This window comes from Bactrocera tryoni, chromosome 4, assembly GCF_016617805.1.
Source record: "Bactrocera tryoni isolate S06 chromosome 4, CSIRO_BtryS06_freeze2, whole genome shotgun sequence".
In the NCBI taxonomy this organism is placed as follows: Eukaryota; Metazoa; Arthropoda; class Insecta; order Diptera; family Tephritidae; genus Bactrocera; species Bactrocera tryoni.
In genome coordinates, this window is record NC_052502.1 from 31,031,989 (window position 1) to 31,048,094 (window position 16,106).

The 16,106-nt window shown below is 35.3% G+C and overlaps 2 protein-coding genes across 2 annotated transcripts; one reads left to right on the forward strand and one right to left on the reverse strand.

The window, feature by feature from the left end:
• Positions 1–10,659: 10,659 nt before the first annotated feature.
• Positions 10,660–11,451, reverse strand: LOC120773372 (protein spaetzle-like). The gene has a single exon (XM_040102200.1). It carries the CDS (start codon positions 11,449–11,451, stop codon positions 10,792–10,794), a length of 660 nt encoding a protein of 219 aa, XP_039958134.1. The 3' UTR covers positions 10,660–10,791.
• Positions 11,452–12,564: 1,113 nt separating this feature from the next.
• On the forward strand, positions 12,565–13,281 carry LOC120773775 (protein spaetzle-like). Its single transcript, XM_040102859.1, has one exon. It carries the CDS (start codon positions 12,565–12,567, stop codon positions 13,279–13,281), a length of 717 nt encoding a protein of 238 aa, XP_039958793.1.
• The last annotated feature ends 2,825 nt before the right edge of the window (positions 13,282–16,106 follow it).

Consider the following 16,106-nt stretch of genomic DNA (forward strand, 5'->3'; position numbering starts at 1 on the left):
TGAATCCGTTTTGACCTTGCCACTTCAAGCTAACAAAGCGACAAATTTAGACTACCTGTTCTTACGATCCCAAATATAAAGGACAAAAAATAATATTTTTTGTATAAAAAGGCAACAATTTTTCAAAGTTTGTTTAGTCAAGTTCAGTGACTTCACAGCATAAGATCACTTCGCGAGCTACTCAGTTATTTCTTTGGATTTTTTTAAAAATTTACTTATCTTTAAAATGGGTGGAGTTCAATCTAGCAGACGCGCTTCGTACCCGCAAACACCGCTAGTTCAATATCGATGCATTGAAGAACCTCTAGGAATTGGTTCCACATTTAATGACATGTCAAGCTGCTCTGCTCCACCTGCTGCGATTAATATTGCACCCTTTAATCCACCGCAGAAACGTCAAAAGCACGATTCTACAAATTCGATAAGGAGTCCACTTGCACCTTTAACCATAAGTGAAGATAATACAGCTTCGCAGAAGATGAGAGATGTCGTGAGAAGTACTTCCAAAGGATTGCCATCATTTTCCGAGTTGAGGGAAAGTATGCGACGTAAGAAGGTAGTGAAACGTCAAGAAGCCAATGAAAATCTTGAAATGAGGGTCTTACCGAAGCCTAAATGCAACCTGAACTCTGAGGATATATTTTTGGAATTGGAAGTATCAATACCGCCGACCAAAAAAGATGAAACCACTGAAACTGGGCTACATACTGCACTCAACCACCATGACTTTAACTTCTCTAACGAAAATCTATTTGAATATATTGATGATGACATTGGAGAGGATCTATATCAATGTGAAGAGACGTTCAGTCAACATAGTTACCATAGCGATTCATCAGATACTTCCGAATCTCTGAAAAATCTGTCCTATGATATGCGTAAAGATTATTATTACTTGTAAAGCCTTTTTCATAAAAAGTTAATTTCTTTGGAACGACAGCCTGGAAAGTTCGATAAAAAATATAAAATTGTGATAAATTTGAAATTTTGTGCTTATTGTATAATTTTTATTTAAGAAAGATTGGTATTTATTATGTGAATAAGGGGAATTGTTATTATTAAGGGGTTTTAAGTTGAAAGAAAGATTTTATAGATTAAAAATTTTTGTAAGTGAGTAAGTAAGTTCTGAAAGGGATGTTATTTCTTGGGGCGATCAATCTAGCTTGAAGCATGTTTGTCATCAGCCACGTTTTCATGCGGCGATGTGTCGAAAAAGTGCGTTTAGAGCTCGCATTCGTCACAGGATATGTGAAACAAATATGCGAAGAAAACTATAAATTATGGTTTATAGCTCTACATTGTAGTTATTCAACGTTTCCAAAGCAGTGGTCGGTAACTTGTTGTCTTTTGACTTTTGCTTCTGCGCCCAAAGGCACTGCCAGTGATCAAGTTCACCTTTGAAACTATCTATCAGGCGGTCAATAAGATTTTTTCATTTCATTTACTTTTTCGGGAAGCAGCAAAACAAACTCAAATCCATTCAATACTTCTCTAGAAAAGCGCATCTTCAAACCTTCGCTCATTGTATTCAACAGAGGAATGTACACCGAGACCCTGTGGTATTCTTCAATTACAAATTCAAATTTGCGCACGGCTGCGATGAGTATCGTTGATTTTATCCCTATTTCTTTATTTGTCCAGTTACTAATTTTTGTCAGAGCTTTGACGATCAACCACAATTTTGCGGTAAATTGAAAACTGCATAGTGCCGTTGAACCCACCTTGTTTCTCATAACTGGATAAGTTGTTCGCCAAGTATTTTTCCCAATGCGGTCTAACGATTGTAATTAATCGTATAGTAACCGATTTGGAAATACTCCTGCTCAGTTTGTAGGAATAACAGGGAGTTACTGCAGCAGTTTTCGATTTTTTTCTTATTTCGTTGATCGCTCCGAGATCTGTAAAATATCAGAATTTTCGATGCACAATGGTTTAGCTTTTCTATGTTGGAAAACTTGGATGATGTACCGCGGAGAATGTATCAATCGATCAATCACAGATGAAGCTGAGCGAAATAAAACAGCGAATTTCTGGATTATATTTCTGTTACTTTATATTTTTTCAGAGTAGAACATTATTAATAAGCCATTTAGCCCTTGGGCGGGGAAAATATCCCCCATTTCCCCCCTGAATCCGCCACTGATATAATGCTTTCAGGAAAAATCTCAATGAAGTACTGATTTCTGGTATATTTTAGTAATCGGAGAACTTCTCGAAATTGTTCAAGCTGAGAGGATTACAGGATAATAATCTTCTATTTATGAATATTTTTGAAATTAGTTAAACCCAGACCTCAATTAATTAATTATTTCGACTATTTTCGTGAATTGCCAAAATATTCATAGCTTCTTATATGCTTCAATAAAATTTTGTGGGTATATTTTCTTGATCAAAATTGCTTTTGGTGCCAGAAGTAAATGGCATCGTACAAGTTATTCACATAGCTTAAGTATATGTTATTACGAGAATTAAGTTTTACATTTCAGGATTAGAGAAAAACAGTAGTAATCATCGAAAATCTGTTTAATTTGTTTAAAATTATTCTCTATGAAGATCTATACACTTTGGCATGTGTATGAACCATTTTTTGAAGCGTTTTTGCCACTATGATTGAGGTATCTCCAAAAAATGAATGCATTAACCGCTTCTTCAAATGTCGAAAAATGTTGAGTTTATTTTTTACGTACTGGAATGAAAAGAAGTCATTCGGTGCTAAATCAGGACTATACACTCATGAAATCGATGTTTTACGTACTAAAAAATTAAGTTGGTTCAGTTTATATGTGAGAGCTCGCATTGTCGCGGTGAAAAATGTTGTCTTCGACGGTTGATTTTCCTAATTTCTTGAAAGACAACAAATGGTTGTATACGACTCAGAATTTACTGTTCTGCGTTGTTCCAGTGGTATGTCTAGTTTTTTCCAAAAAAGCTTAGAAAATCATCTTTAAATAGTCATATTGTGGTCATGTTTCGAAGCACATTTTTTAACATTCTTACATTAGCCAACCGACTCGTATCTTTTTTGAATGATTGATAAATTGTTTGGTATTCAACTTGAACAAATCAAATCAATTGATCATACAAGTACAATATTGAATGTACCATTCGCTTGTCCCACAAATGCAAATAGTTGTCTCAATCTCACGATAGATCATATGTCGATTTTGCAAAATCATTTGCACACCTCATCAATACTTTCCGGAACAACAACTTATTTTGGCGGCCTTTACTGAACACTTCTTGGAATGATCTACAACCTCGATTGAATTCACTATACCATCGATAAACACCAGCCTTTGAATGAGCTTCATCGCCAAGAGATAAAAAAATTCTAACGATACACGGCTAGTGAGCTAATCTGCGTCGAAAGTTATAAAAAAACAATCGCGTGAAAATATTCACGATTTAATTCTATTTTTTTGGCCGATTTTTGGCTGAGTATGAATAACATCAAAAACGTCAAATTATAAGATAAAGTTGCTAGATTTCAGCACTACTTCTTCTTTACTGGCGTAGGCACCGCTCGCGGTCATAGCCGAGTTCTTCTTCTTCCTTTTCGCTGTTTGGTGCCAATACCAAAGTTATCAAGTTACGAAATATAAAAGGTAATCTACGTTTTTATTCACCTCTGGTTTTCTTATATTATTGCCCCAGAGTATTTTTTTTAATGGTTTGAGTATAAATTCATGGTGCACAGTTCTTAGCCTTTTTTAGAGGACGACATGAAAAATATTGAACCACCTTTTCTCAATATTTTATTATTATATATTATGTAATTTAATTTTCGTTTATATTGTTTTAAACAAGGTATTTCGGTAGCAGGTAGACTGTGTTAAAAAATGGCTACGTAACTGTTTTATTTATTTCCCTGGCTTTCATATTCTATAAAATTCGAATTCCTGCGAATGGAGGCAGAAATGAATCCTTCTATTATAATAAACAACATAACATGTTAAACTGTCGACACCCACATTCTAAAATGAACAATACAAATAATTAAGTTTTCTTTGTGTCTTAAGGTTATCAAAGAGAAAAGTTAGGCTACCTGCGACCCTTGACAACACTTAGAAACAATATTTTTTGTATAAAAAGGTAACAACTTTTCACCGTTCACTTAGTCAAGCTCTGCCATTTCGCAGCATAAGATCTCATCTAGAGCTACTTTGTCATTTTTCTGGAATTTTAGAAAATTTGTTTATATTAAAAATGGGAGCAACGCAATCGAGACAACGCGATGCTTGTACTCAAACATCGCCATTTGAATGTCGTAAAGCAATTACTGAAGTACCTGTGGGAAGTTATTCCACATTGTTTAACATGCCAGTCTGCGCTGGTCAATCAGCTACAATAAAAATTGCTTTAGACGCCCGAACTACCCAGCCACCACACAAACGTCGAAAGTACGACCCGAACTGCTCAAGATTGAAGAGCAAATTCGCAGACGAGAGTATATGTTCTCAACACCTACTTTTAACCAGAAAAGTGGATAATGCAACTTTGCAGATAATGGCGGATCCCGCGGTCGGTCAACGAACCCTCAAAGGTTTTCCTTCTTACAGAGTATTGAGAAGAAAGGTGCGCAGAAAGAAGATAGTGAAACGTCAAGATTCCAGTAAAGGCTTTGAAATGAATGTTCAAAACAATTCAACGTTGCCGATATTTAAATTCAAGCTAAACAAAAAAGTAGAATTTGTGGATTCGGTTGCATCAACATCACTTTGCGAGTCAGAGATTTTAACAGAATCTGAAAACAAGAGGAATAAAAAATTGACGTTTGAGGACTCGGTAGCATTGGAGTCATCGGTTTGTGTAAATTCGACTTTAACGGGTTCTGAAAGCCAGCAAAATAAAAAAGTGGCATCTTTGGAATCGGTAGCACCGGAGCCATCGATTTGTAGAAATTCGAATTTAACAGATTTTGAAAGCCAAGAGAAGGAAAATATGACAATTGCGAATCCTATTGAACCGGAACCATTGGCATGTAGCAAATCGACGCAAACAGATTCTGAAAGCAAGCAGAATAAAAAAGTGAATTCGGTAGCTCGGGGGCCATTAGTTTGTATCAATTCGACTTTAACGGGATCTGAAAGCCAGCGTAATAAAGAGGTGACATTTGTGGATTCGCTAGCACCTGCAGAGGCGATTCTTAGGAATTCGAATTTAACGGAATTTGAAAGCCAAGAGAAGGAGAATATGACAATTACGGATCCTATTGCACCAGAACCATCGCTTCACAGCAAATCGACAGAACCTGAAAGCAAGCGAAATAAAATAGTGACATTTCAGGATTCAGCATCGATTCGAAGAAATTTGAATTTAACAGAATACAAAAGCCAGGTGAAGAACGAATTTGAAGATGACAACATATGTACCGAACGCATACCTTTACACAGAAAAGAGGACAATGCAACCCTCAAAGGCTTTCTTTCCAACAAAGTATTGAGGAGAAAAAAGCGCAGTAAGAAGACAACAAATCGTCACGATTCCAGTGATGATGAAATGAATATTCAGAGGAATAAAAAAGTGACATTTGTGGATAGTGAAATCAGAAAAAGGAAATTTGTGGATTCGGTAGCACCTGCACCATCGATTCGAAGGAATTCGAATTTAACGAAATATGAAAGCCCGGTGAAGAAAACTGTGACAATATCGGATCCTATAGCACGAGTACCATCGATTCTTAGAAATCCGACTTCAAGGAAGGAAACCGAGCGGAACAAAAAATTGACATATGCGTATTCGGTAGCTCCTGCATCATCGCTTCGTACGAATTCGAATTTAACGAAGTATGGAAGCCACGTGAAGACCGAATTTGAAGATAAGAGCATATGTACTCAACACAACACTTTACCTAGAAAAAAGGACAATGCAACTTTGCAATTAATGGCGGATGCCGTGGTCGGGCAACATACCAGCAAAGGCTTTCCTTCCAGCAAAGTATTGAGGAAAAGGATACACAGTAAAAAGACACGTCAAGATTCTAGCGATGATTTCGAAATAAATATTAAGCGGGATAAAAAAGTGACATTTATGGATTCGGTAGGACCAACAACATATATTCTAAGAAATCCGAATTTAACAGAATATGAATGCCAACAGAACAAAAAGGTGTCATTTGTGGATTCGGTAGCACCTGCACCATCGATTCGAAGGAATTCGAATTTAACGAAATATGAAAGCCAACAGATCAAAAAAATGTCATTTGAGGACTCGATACCACCTCCTAGAAAAAAGGACAATGCAACTTTGCAGATAATGGCGAATGCCGTGATGGGTCAACATATCCTCCAAGGTTTTCCTTCCAACAAAGTATTGAAGAAAAGAATGCACAGAAAGAAGACAGTGACATGTCAAGATTCTAGTGATGATTTCGAAATAGATATTAAGCGGAATAAAAAGGTGGCATTCGTGGATTCGGTAGCACCTTCAGTATACATTCTTAGGAATTCGAATTTAACTAAATATGAAAGCTTTGTGAACAAAGATATGACAATTGTGGATCCTATGGCACCATTACCATCGATTCGTAAAAATTCGACTATAAAGAAATCTAAAAGCGAGCGGAACAAATATATGACATTTGAAGATTCGGTAGCACCTTCACCATCAATTCTTAAGAATTCGACTTCTGCGAAATCTGAAAGCCAGCGGAATAAAAATGTGGCATTTGTGGATTCAGTAGGACCTGCACTATTGACTCGACGGCACTCAGCTCTCTCGAAATCTGTAAACAATAGGAACCAAAAGGTGTTGTTTGAAAATTCGACAGCACCAGCAAACTCAATTCGAAAAAATTGGCCTTTACCGAAATATGAAATTCAGCGCAAGAAGAGAGTGACATTCGCGGATCCTATAGCATCATCGATAGCGACTCGTAGTAATTCAACTTTACCGCAATATGAAATCCAGCGGAAGAAAGAAGTGACATTTGCAGATTCGGTAGCATCGGCACCACCGAATCGAAGCCGTTCAACTTTCACGAAATCTGAAAACAGTCGGACAAAAATGGTAGCATTTGCAGATTCGATAGCACCTGTAAAATTTATTCTCACCAATTCGCCTTTACCGAAATATGAAAACCAGCGGAACAAAAGAGTAACACATGCGGATCATATAGTACCCGAACCATTGAGTGTTAAAGATGACACTACCGGAAATTGTTTTCACGATGCTCGCAAATACTACGATTTCAACATCTCTAATGAGAAGCTATTTACCGATACCGAAGATGACGATGGAAAGAAGCTAAACCCTCGTGAGAAGAGATCCAGCCAACTTAATTATAACAGCGATTCATCAGGTCACTCTATCCCAACGGTAAAATTGACTTATGAAATGCGGAAAATCTATTATTATTTGTAAACTCTTCTTCATAAAAAATACTTTGTAACGACAACCTGCAGATTTCCATAATAAAATATGTGTAATAAATTTAAAACTTTGTGTTCATTATATTGTTTTTGTTTTAAGAAAGCCAATAAAATAAATAAGGAGAGGGAAGATTGCTATTTTATTGGCAAAAAGTAGTAATTTGGAATATTCTTCGCATAAACACGTAACTTTATTAAAAATATATTTCTGCTGCTCGCGCATGTTGTAAAGATCGAAGTAAGATAATTTTCTCTTCCAAATCAAGTCAACGTTAGTTCTAAGTCACTGTCTGAGCGTGAACGTTTTAACATAACCTTAGGTTGAAGGGACTGTGGGCCAGAGAATCCAATCAAATTACATTGATTATGCAATGAAAGTTTGGTCTTGAATATAAGCTTTTTTTCTTTTCAACTTAACAAAATTCATAAATTTTCTCAATATTATTAAGGGGGTCATCCAATGATGGGATCTGTAAAAATCGACCACATATAGAAATCACATACCTTTTTTTGCGAAATTACAATTTATTTAATCACTCAAACGCGGAAATATTAAATTTACAAAATTTAAAACCAATTACTTAAAACAGATTAAACCAATTGACCGGCGAATAGGTCGTACAGCGTGTCGTCGTTTCCGTGCGATCGTGGCATCGAAAAGAGGGCGGTCCGCTAATCGTTTTCCCTTTTTGTTGATGCTTGGTGTGGGGTGTTGGCCAAGAGTGAGATCTGCAATTGCGATGTCATTGTGTAGGATGTATAGTGTGTGGATGTTGGTATGTGGTATAGTGATTTGGAATATGTTGTAGAAAGGTGATTGCAGTGTTGTGCATCTGCATAATGTTGTGGCTAATGTGGTGAGTTGGAGCTCATTTGGCCAGGTTCAAAAAATCGATTTTTTTTATTCTTCATAAATTGCTTTCTTAACATGTCTCGAATACGGCATTAAACCGATTCTTTAAAAACTCTCGAACTCGGTTAGAAGAAGAAAGGCTGTTCGGCTGCTGTTTGTAACTTTAAACCCGTTTTTCTCCAAATTATTTTCCGCCATCGTATTCCAAAAACGGATACTGAATGACTTGAGATTTGTACCGAACACTAGGCACATAGCAATCAAAAATTCACGAAGTTAGTTAACTGCTATATTTGAAATAAGCTAAAGTAAATGCTGGTTTTTTGAATCGATAATATCAAATTATTTATTTAAAAAATAAAACTATATTTCACTAATAAATTTAACTAATTTGTTATAAGTCTGATCTCTTCCGACTGGTATTAAAACCTCATCTGCAAAAAGGGGTGTATTTTCCAAGTAGCTAAAAACAAAATCAATAAACATTAATTTAAAATAATTAATCCTGACACGGATATATTACATAGACATAAAAACATAGTTTAATTGAGAAATCGCAGAAAATCCAATATATTGTTAATTGAATTCATTATTTGTCTACGCTGAGATAATCGCATACTTTTCAATGCCAAGCAAATTAATTTATAACGGTTTTTATTAACATATGTATGTTGAAGTGGGATTATATTATAACGTAAATTTAACATTTTAAATAAAAGTTGGCCTTGTTTAAACATTAAAGGTTTTTATCTCTTTTATCTCTAATTTTATTTGCGTACTATGAACGATAAGATCTCGTCAAATATGGACTGCCTAATAATATGCTTTTTATATATTGATATTCATTATCTGTCTTCGATTCGTGTTCGATTACCGTATATTGTCAAAAGCGTGCTCATTTTTTACCATGAAATCCTAACCACTTCCTTAATGGAAATAATACCATGTCCAGACCGAAACTTAATCACACGATTTCGGCTGTTGAGTAGTTCTAGTAAATTTAACAAGATTTCGCCATACAAAAATGACACTTTTACCACTTCATCGAAGTGATTTGAAACTGATCCACCCTAAATTTGTCGTTGCGACTCTGATTTTGCGCCATCTACTTATCAGCATTGTACAATACCATGTTCAGACCTAACATTTTAAGGGATTAGATTACATTTAAGATATTCACTAACAGTCCGTTCTCACTGCCGTTGGAAAGATGAAAGAACAGCTGTTTTTGCCATTCAAGAATTCACATCGCTTAATATTTATTAAAAGAAAATATTGTTATATAGTATTTTGTAATAAAAGCCGTTTTCTTTTAAATATTTTCGATATAATGGAAATAATGGACGTTTTTTTTTCATTTGGGAAGTCAATTTTCAGGTGAAATTAGATTCATTGCTTTAAAAAAAATTTGGTTGTTTACATTTTTTTCTATTTGTAGTGTCTAAATCAACTTGATAAATTTATAAGATTAGTGTTATAAACTACTCAACAGCCGAAATCGTGTGATTAAGTGTCGGTTTGAACATGGTATAAGGGCCGCATTTTGTAGTTTAGGAAGTCGATTCCCAGATGAAATCAGATGCATTGCTTTAATTTATTTCTTTGTAGTTTTTAAATCAGCTGTGATAATGTGGTAAATTTTCTTACTGACAAACAGATGGCGCTAAATTAGAATCACACAAGGAGATCACTAGTAGAATAGCTTCAAATCTCCTCGGTGACGAGATTAACAATATAACAATAGTCTCAATATTATATGGCGAAATCTTGTTAAATCTATTAGATGAGTAAGATAATCTACTCAACAGCCTAAAACTCGTGATTATGTGTCGGTAGGAACATAATAGAACAACATATAATGTTCAACATTCATAACATAAACAAAATATTCCGGGACTTCTTTATTTAGGCTTAAAACAATTTAAGGAATTTCACTTCGACAAGGGGAAATTTTGCCGAAATTTATTAAGCCTTATTAAAAAGTTAAAGGTTTGTTTTAAAAATAAATTCGGAAAAATTATCGTCGCTGCTGGCAAGAAGCGAGAGCCCCTAACTTCGACCATTTTTGCAACAACTGGGGCCATATATCAGCAAAAATCTGCCGATGGCCAAGACGTCAATCGTCTTATCAGCATAGAAAAGCAACTACACATAATCCCAAAAAAATATTCGAAGGATCATCAAAAAGTTATTGATCATGACTCTATTCCTCATCGACTGAAACATTATAGCCATTGTTGTTCGGTTATATCTTTCCAAATTCACTAATTTTAGTGAAATTTCATAAGTTAATTCGGTTCTAATACATTTTAATACGGAAAGTAATATTGAAACACCATGTATCCCAGCGTACTAACTAATTTTTTATATCTTAAATATCTTTTTACAAATTCTCAAAAACAATATCATTTTTCTTCTTTACTGGCCTAAACACCGCTTACAAGGTTTTAAAATTATAATTATATCATTATACAAGCTAAAATTTTAACATTTAAATAGTTTTCGTAAAATATCTGCACTGTTCTAAATCAATTATAATTACATACTAGTATTTTATAGAATATATCCTTATGTGGAGCACATTCTACACTCGCAAGTAGTTGGCAATTTAACCATTTCCTCCTTCATCTCGCCATTCACCAACACAACCAACTTGCGATAGCTGAAATTTTGTTTACATTTCGGCAAATCCTCCAGCGGCAAAGTACTATTCTCCTCACAAGGTTGGTCCACATTTTCGCACTCCTCTACCAAAACACCTTGCTTGTGTTGTGCATGCTGCACTATCAGCAACCATTTCGAATCCTCTGACTCAGCACTCTCCGGATATATAATGTTTGTCTTACTATTGCATAGTGACTTTCCAAAATCCATGCGAGTTGCCACCAACTGTGTTTGTGCCAAATCATCTATGAAATATTCTTTGAATTTAGCAAACTGTTCTGGGTCAATTTTATCAAGCCGCGTCGCCTCCATATAGTTTTCAACCTCCTTGCAATATGACTTTCCAGCTCGACGTTCGGCGCAAACGATTTCGTCATCCTCAAGTTCTTCTCTGGCGATTCCTGTATTGTATACCATAATGCCTTCGCCAACTTTGAAGATACTTTGCAATTTGTTGATCATATCTTTGGGTGCATCTGCTTTGGGCATTGGTCTGCCAACGGTGCCATGAATTATCACAAGGAATGCAAGCCTTGTAAGCAATAAAGACAACTTTGGCGACATTTTATTTATTTTGTTTTTTTTTTTTTGTGGGGTGGTATTGCTTTAAATATGAACTCCTCTGGTTTTCTTTCTTGAATAAAAAACTTAAACTGTTTCTTCGCTGCCAACTCAGTGTTGATGACTGATGCCTTGAGCTGATTTTTAGCTCAATATATAGCTCGCTCTCATGACAAAAATCATGCTTGTTTAACGCGAATGCAGAGAGAAAAATTCCCGCGATTATTTCGTAAGCAGAATGGGAAATTCCCGTCAAAGCAGGTAAAAATGTTCGCGCGAATATTTTCGAAGCAGATTGGGTAATTCCCGTTAGAAGGGGATTTCATTGCTTTGTTTTAAAACCGGTAGAAAATTTCCGGCTTTTCTTTATTTCATTGCTCTGTTGTTTAAAATGTACAAATGGTGGTGTTTCAGAAGTTCATTTTTCATACAAATAGTAGCGTTTCAGAAGTTCAGTTTTCACGTACAGCCGAGAAATGGTGGATTTTTATTATCATTAGCAGATTTTATACATTATATTTACCAAAACCGAATGTGTAGGTTTCCTACTTAGCTTTTACATTACAAACATGATATGTATAGAAGATAAGACTACAATTAGTCTAATTTTTATATCAGATATTACATATTTCAACCTAATTTTTGAACGCGAACAAAAATAATAAAAGATTGTGGAATATTAAAATTTTATTAGAGTACCGAACGAAATTTATCCTTTCGTACTTGTTTTTCCTCATAACCACTGTCATGGAAACACTAAATCCATATGAATCAGCAAAATCAGAAATGAAAAAATTTCAGGTTTTTTCTTGACGTGGGGAAAACACAGAAAAGTGCGTGAGATGTCGTCACGTTAACCATAATTTGGGAAAACCTAATGGAAATTCCTTTAAGGTGTGTTTCAGAAAGGTAAAAGATCAAAGCAAAACTACACAGGTACTGCGCATATAAGCCTGAAGTCTTCAGCAGTGAACACCTTACACAGCTTTGCGAATATATATTGAGCTGGAAATTTTATTTTAGTATTCAGTAGCCAACAAAAATTCCAGCGGTGAAGACATAGCGTTTTAAAATAATAGTGACACTTGCGCAGCATAAAAATTCCAAAAGTCAAAGATGTCATTAAAATCAAAATTTTTATTAACATTAACGGCGCTTGCGTTCTTGCTGATAGCGCAACAAACTGATGGAAGACCACAACCGCAAGCCGAGGCGAATGTTGCTAACGATGTGCTTAGTAAATTGGATAGTATCTTCAAAGTCGGTCCAGGCATGAAGGTGTTCAGTACGCGCCCATCGGCCGTCCATCCTAACGAGGTCACTGATGAAGATGATGACGGCGCGGATGTTATCTGCGCAGAACGCATTGCCGGACAGTCATACTGCACAGAGGTGCCAAATTATTTGGCATCCTCACAACTGGACAAGATCGATCCGCAGCAGTTTGAGCAATTCAGCTCATATTTCAAAGACGATTTCATGCAACCTCTCAATGTAACAAATCGCATGAACGAGGAAGCTGAGGAGAACTTTTGCAATAGCAAAAGGCGCATCATTTATCCGAAAAGTGTTGAAACAAAGGAATCCAAATGGGTTTTGGTGGTGCAGCATGAACGGCATAGACAAGGTGTGTTGGTGGAGCAGTGCGAAAATGAGGGCAGTTCCTGCAAATATGAGGATCTAATGCCCTTCGGCGTCTCATCTAAATGTAAGCAACATTATGTCTATCGCAGCTTGATAGTACTGGTGAACGGTGTGTTGGTGGAGCGTATGGTTAAATTGCCAAATTATTGTGAATGCGTTTTAAGATTTAATTTGAAAAGAAAATATTGAAATTTTTATAGTACAATTTTGTTAAGATGTTAATGTTTATATAATTTAGTATTATTATTGCGTAGGTTAAGTGTATATACAATTTTATTGGAGCAAAAAATGCCGAAAAAACATGACGTTGTAAAAAAAAGTAAGCAAGTATTATACATATGGATGTGAATATTGAGTTTGTATTTGCGAAATCGATGTGAAATTTGCTTAAACATTTAACTTGTACCCAAAAAGCTCGGAAATAATTTGTAGTATAGTCGACTTTGAGTCTGTTTTCGATAGAATAATGCCGGGAGAAATTTGAACGATTTTGTCAAATAATTTAACTTTCTCAGTAAGAATTGGGAGGAAATTCACCGACCCCTTTGATGTGAAACGAAGTTTCCTATAACGTCTCTGTTTGTATTATGGTTTCTACAAGTTATGGCTTGAGAAAATTGTTCGAACAGCCGAACTTAACGTTTCGGAACCAATAATTGTTTTTGGTTTGCTAGTCTTTAACTACTTGTTGTGTTAAGTCGCTCTTCTTATTATTCAATTTTATTTAAAATTCGTAATAATATGAGAACTGTTGGAATACAATGATCAGAAATGATTTGAAAGGAGAGATCTAATGGTCGTGTCTTCTGCGTTGTTGACTATTTTCCAGTAATTGGTTCACAAGTATTTGTCATGGAACTCTCGAGAGAGCGACTACTGAATTATTGAATGGTTTCTTTCACAGTGAACACCTTTTGGCCTTAGTGGAGGACTTGAATACATGGTGCATCCACTACTGGGCAAAGAAATTTATTTTGAAAGGAAATATAATAATTTGAAAACATATAAACATATATGTACATAGATAAATGAATAATTTTGGAATTTGATTCCACTTAGCTATCCCATATTTGGATGCCAAACTGAAGCGCCATCCAGTCCTTTAAAAACAGTACAGCGCAAACTTTAACCTGAGGTGGTTTCGCTTGGTTTTCAGGTGACCTTTCAATGTACATACGTCCCTTTTCAATTGTATATTTTGCCGTTTTGTTTGTTGATAACAACTGACCACAAAAGGCAATTTGTGAGCATACGTCCTTGTGTGAAATATATCCTTAAAAATATGTTACTACTTGCTACTACAGTCAGTCCAATTTATATAAATTGCATGTTCGATCGGCTTATTTTTATGACAATGATCGCTAATGTTATTGCGAACCTTCAGCTTTTCGATATCAATTTTGTAGTACCACATTTTATGTGATCACTTCTTCATTTGTCGAAAATTCCAAATGAGTCTGCATTGTTTTGAAATCTGAGAACAGGAAGCAATTCGAAGCAAAATTCGTGATTTTTTTGCTGTCATTTTCATTGACTGGTACATTGGCTTGGTGAAGCAACGCTTTTTTTCTTCAAATACGGCCGTTTTTTCGACGATTTCGTCTTTCAAACGTTCCAATAACCTTGCCAAACGACTATTTTGTACGCTTTGGAGTGCTTTCACCGAGTGCAGTCTACTCAGATGACCAAACGCTGCTCCGAATAATTAACACGTCGTTGGTTTTGTTCAAAAGTGAGCTCGCGCGGCACCCAGTTTGCCCAGAGCTTTCTCATACCCAAATATTCGGGAATGATATGATGTACAAATTCAGCTGATATATCCAAAGTACTTGTTATCTCGAATAACTTCACTTCCATCCAAAATTATTCTATGAAGTTTTTTGATGTTTTCATCGTTAAGATGGTAGATTTTTCTGGGGCAGTGTGCGGAAACTCGTCATCCCACCAAATTTTTGCCTCAACAAAATTTTTTCCATTCAAAAATTAATATTCTACTTTTTTCCGCTTTTTTACAATAACAAACTCAAAATGATATAATTCAAAAACTAATGATTCGGCAGTAGTCAAAGTACACAAAGCTATAAACTAAGGTTATACCATGTTCAGACCGACACTTAATCACACGATTTCGGCTGTTGAGTGGTTTATCTCACTAATTTTATAAATTTATCAAGATTTCGCCATACAAAAATGACAGTTCAAAATCACTTCAGCGGAGTGATTTGAAACTGATCCACGTTAAATCTCTCTGTGCGACTCTGATTTTGCGTCATCTACTTGGCAGCATTAGAAATGTATTACATAATCAGCTGTTTTAGACACTACAAAAAGGAAAAAATGTAAACAAACAAATTTTTATTAGAGCAATGAATCTAATTTCTGCTGAAAATCGACTTCCCAAATGAAAAAATGCGTCCATTATTTCCATTATATGGAATATATTTAAAAGAATATGGCTTTTATTACAAAATACCATGTGACAATGTTTTCTTTTGATAAATATTGAGCGATGTAAACTCTTGAATGGCAAAAACAGCTGTTTTTAATCTTTTCAACGGCAGTAAGAACACTGTTGGGTTATGAAATGCTTAAATGTAATCTAATCTTTTCAATTTTCGGTCTGAACATGGTATTAGGGCGAACTAAAAACCATATGCATTTAATTCTAGTAGTGCCTTCTATGTGTCAGGCCGGGGACTTTTAAATTAACCTGTTATTACCATGCTATTACTTCCGTTTTCTTTACCTTACCTTGTTCATGAATGTCATATTTTCAAAGTTGTAAATTTCATTTATCTTCGTAGCTCTAACTACTTTAGCTTTACGAAGAGAGTAAGAGATAGATCTCTCATACTGAAAACCAAAAGCATTACCAAATTATTATGGCAAAAAGCGATGGAAATCCCATAAATGTACTTTCCCACTGAACATCTAAAAAAAACTTGTGCGCTTCCCTTAAACACAAGACTCTTGAAGAAGCATCTATGAAAATAAACCTAAAAAAATTCATTCAT

What these genes read in the sequence shown, in the direction of transcription:
- LOC120773372 (XM_040102200.1), bottom strand. Translation starts at nt 11,451, where the DNA reads ATGTCGCCAAAGTTGTCTTTATTGCTTACAAGGCTTGCATTCCTTGTG.
- LOC120773775 (XM_040102859.1), top strand. Translation starts at nt 12,565, where the DNA reads ATGTCATTAAAATCAAAATTTTTATTAACATTAACGGCGCTTGCGTTC.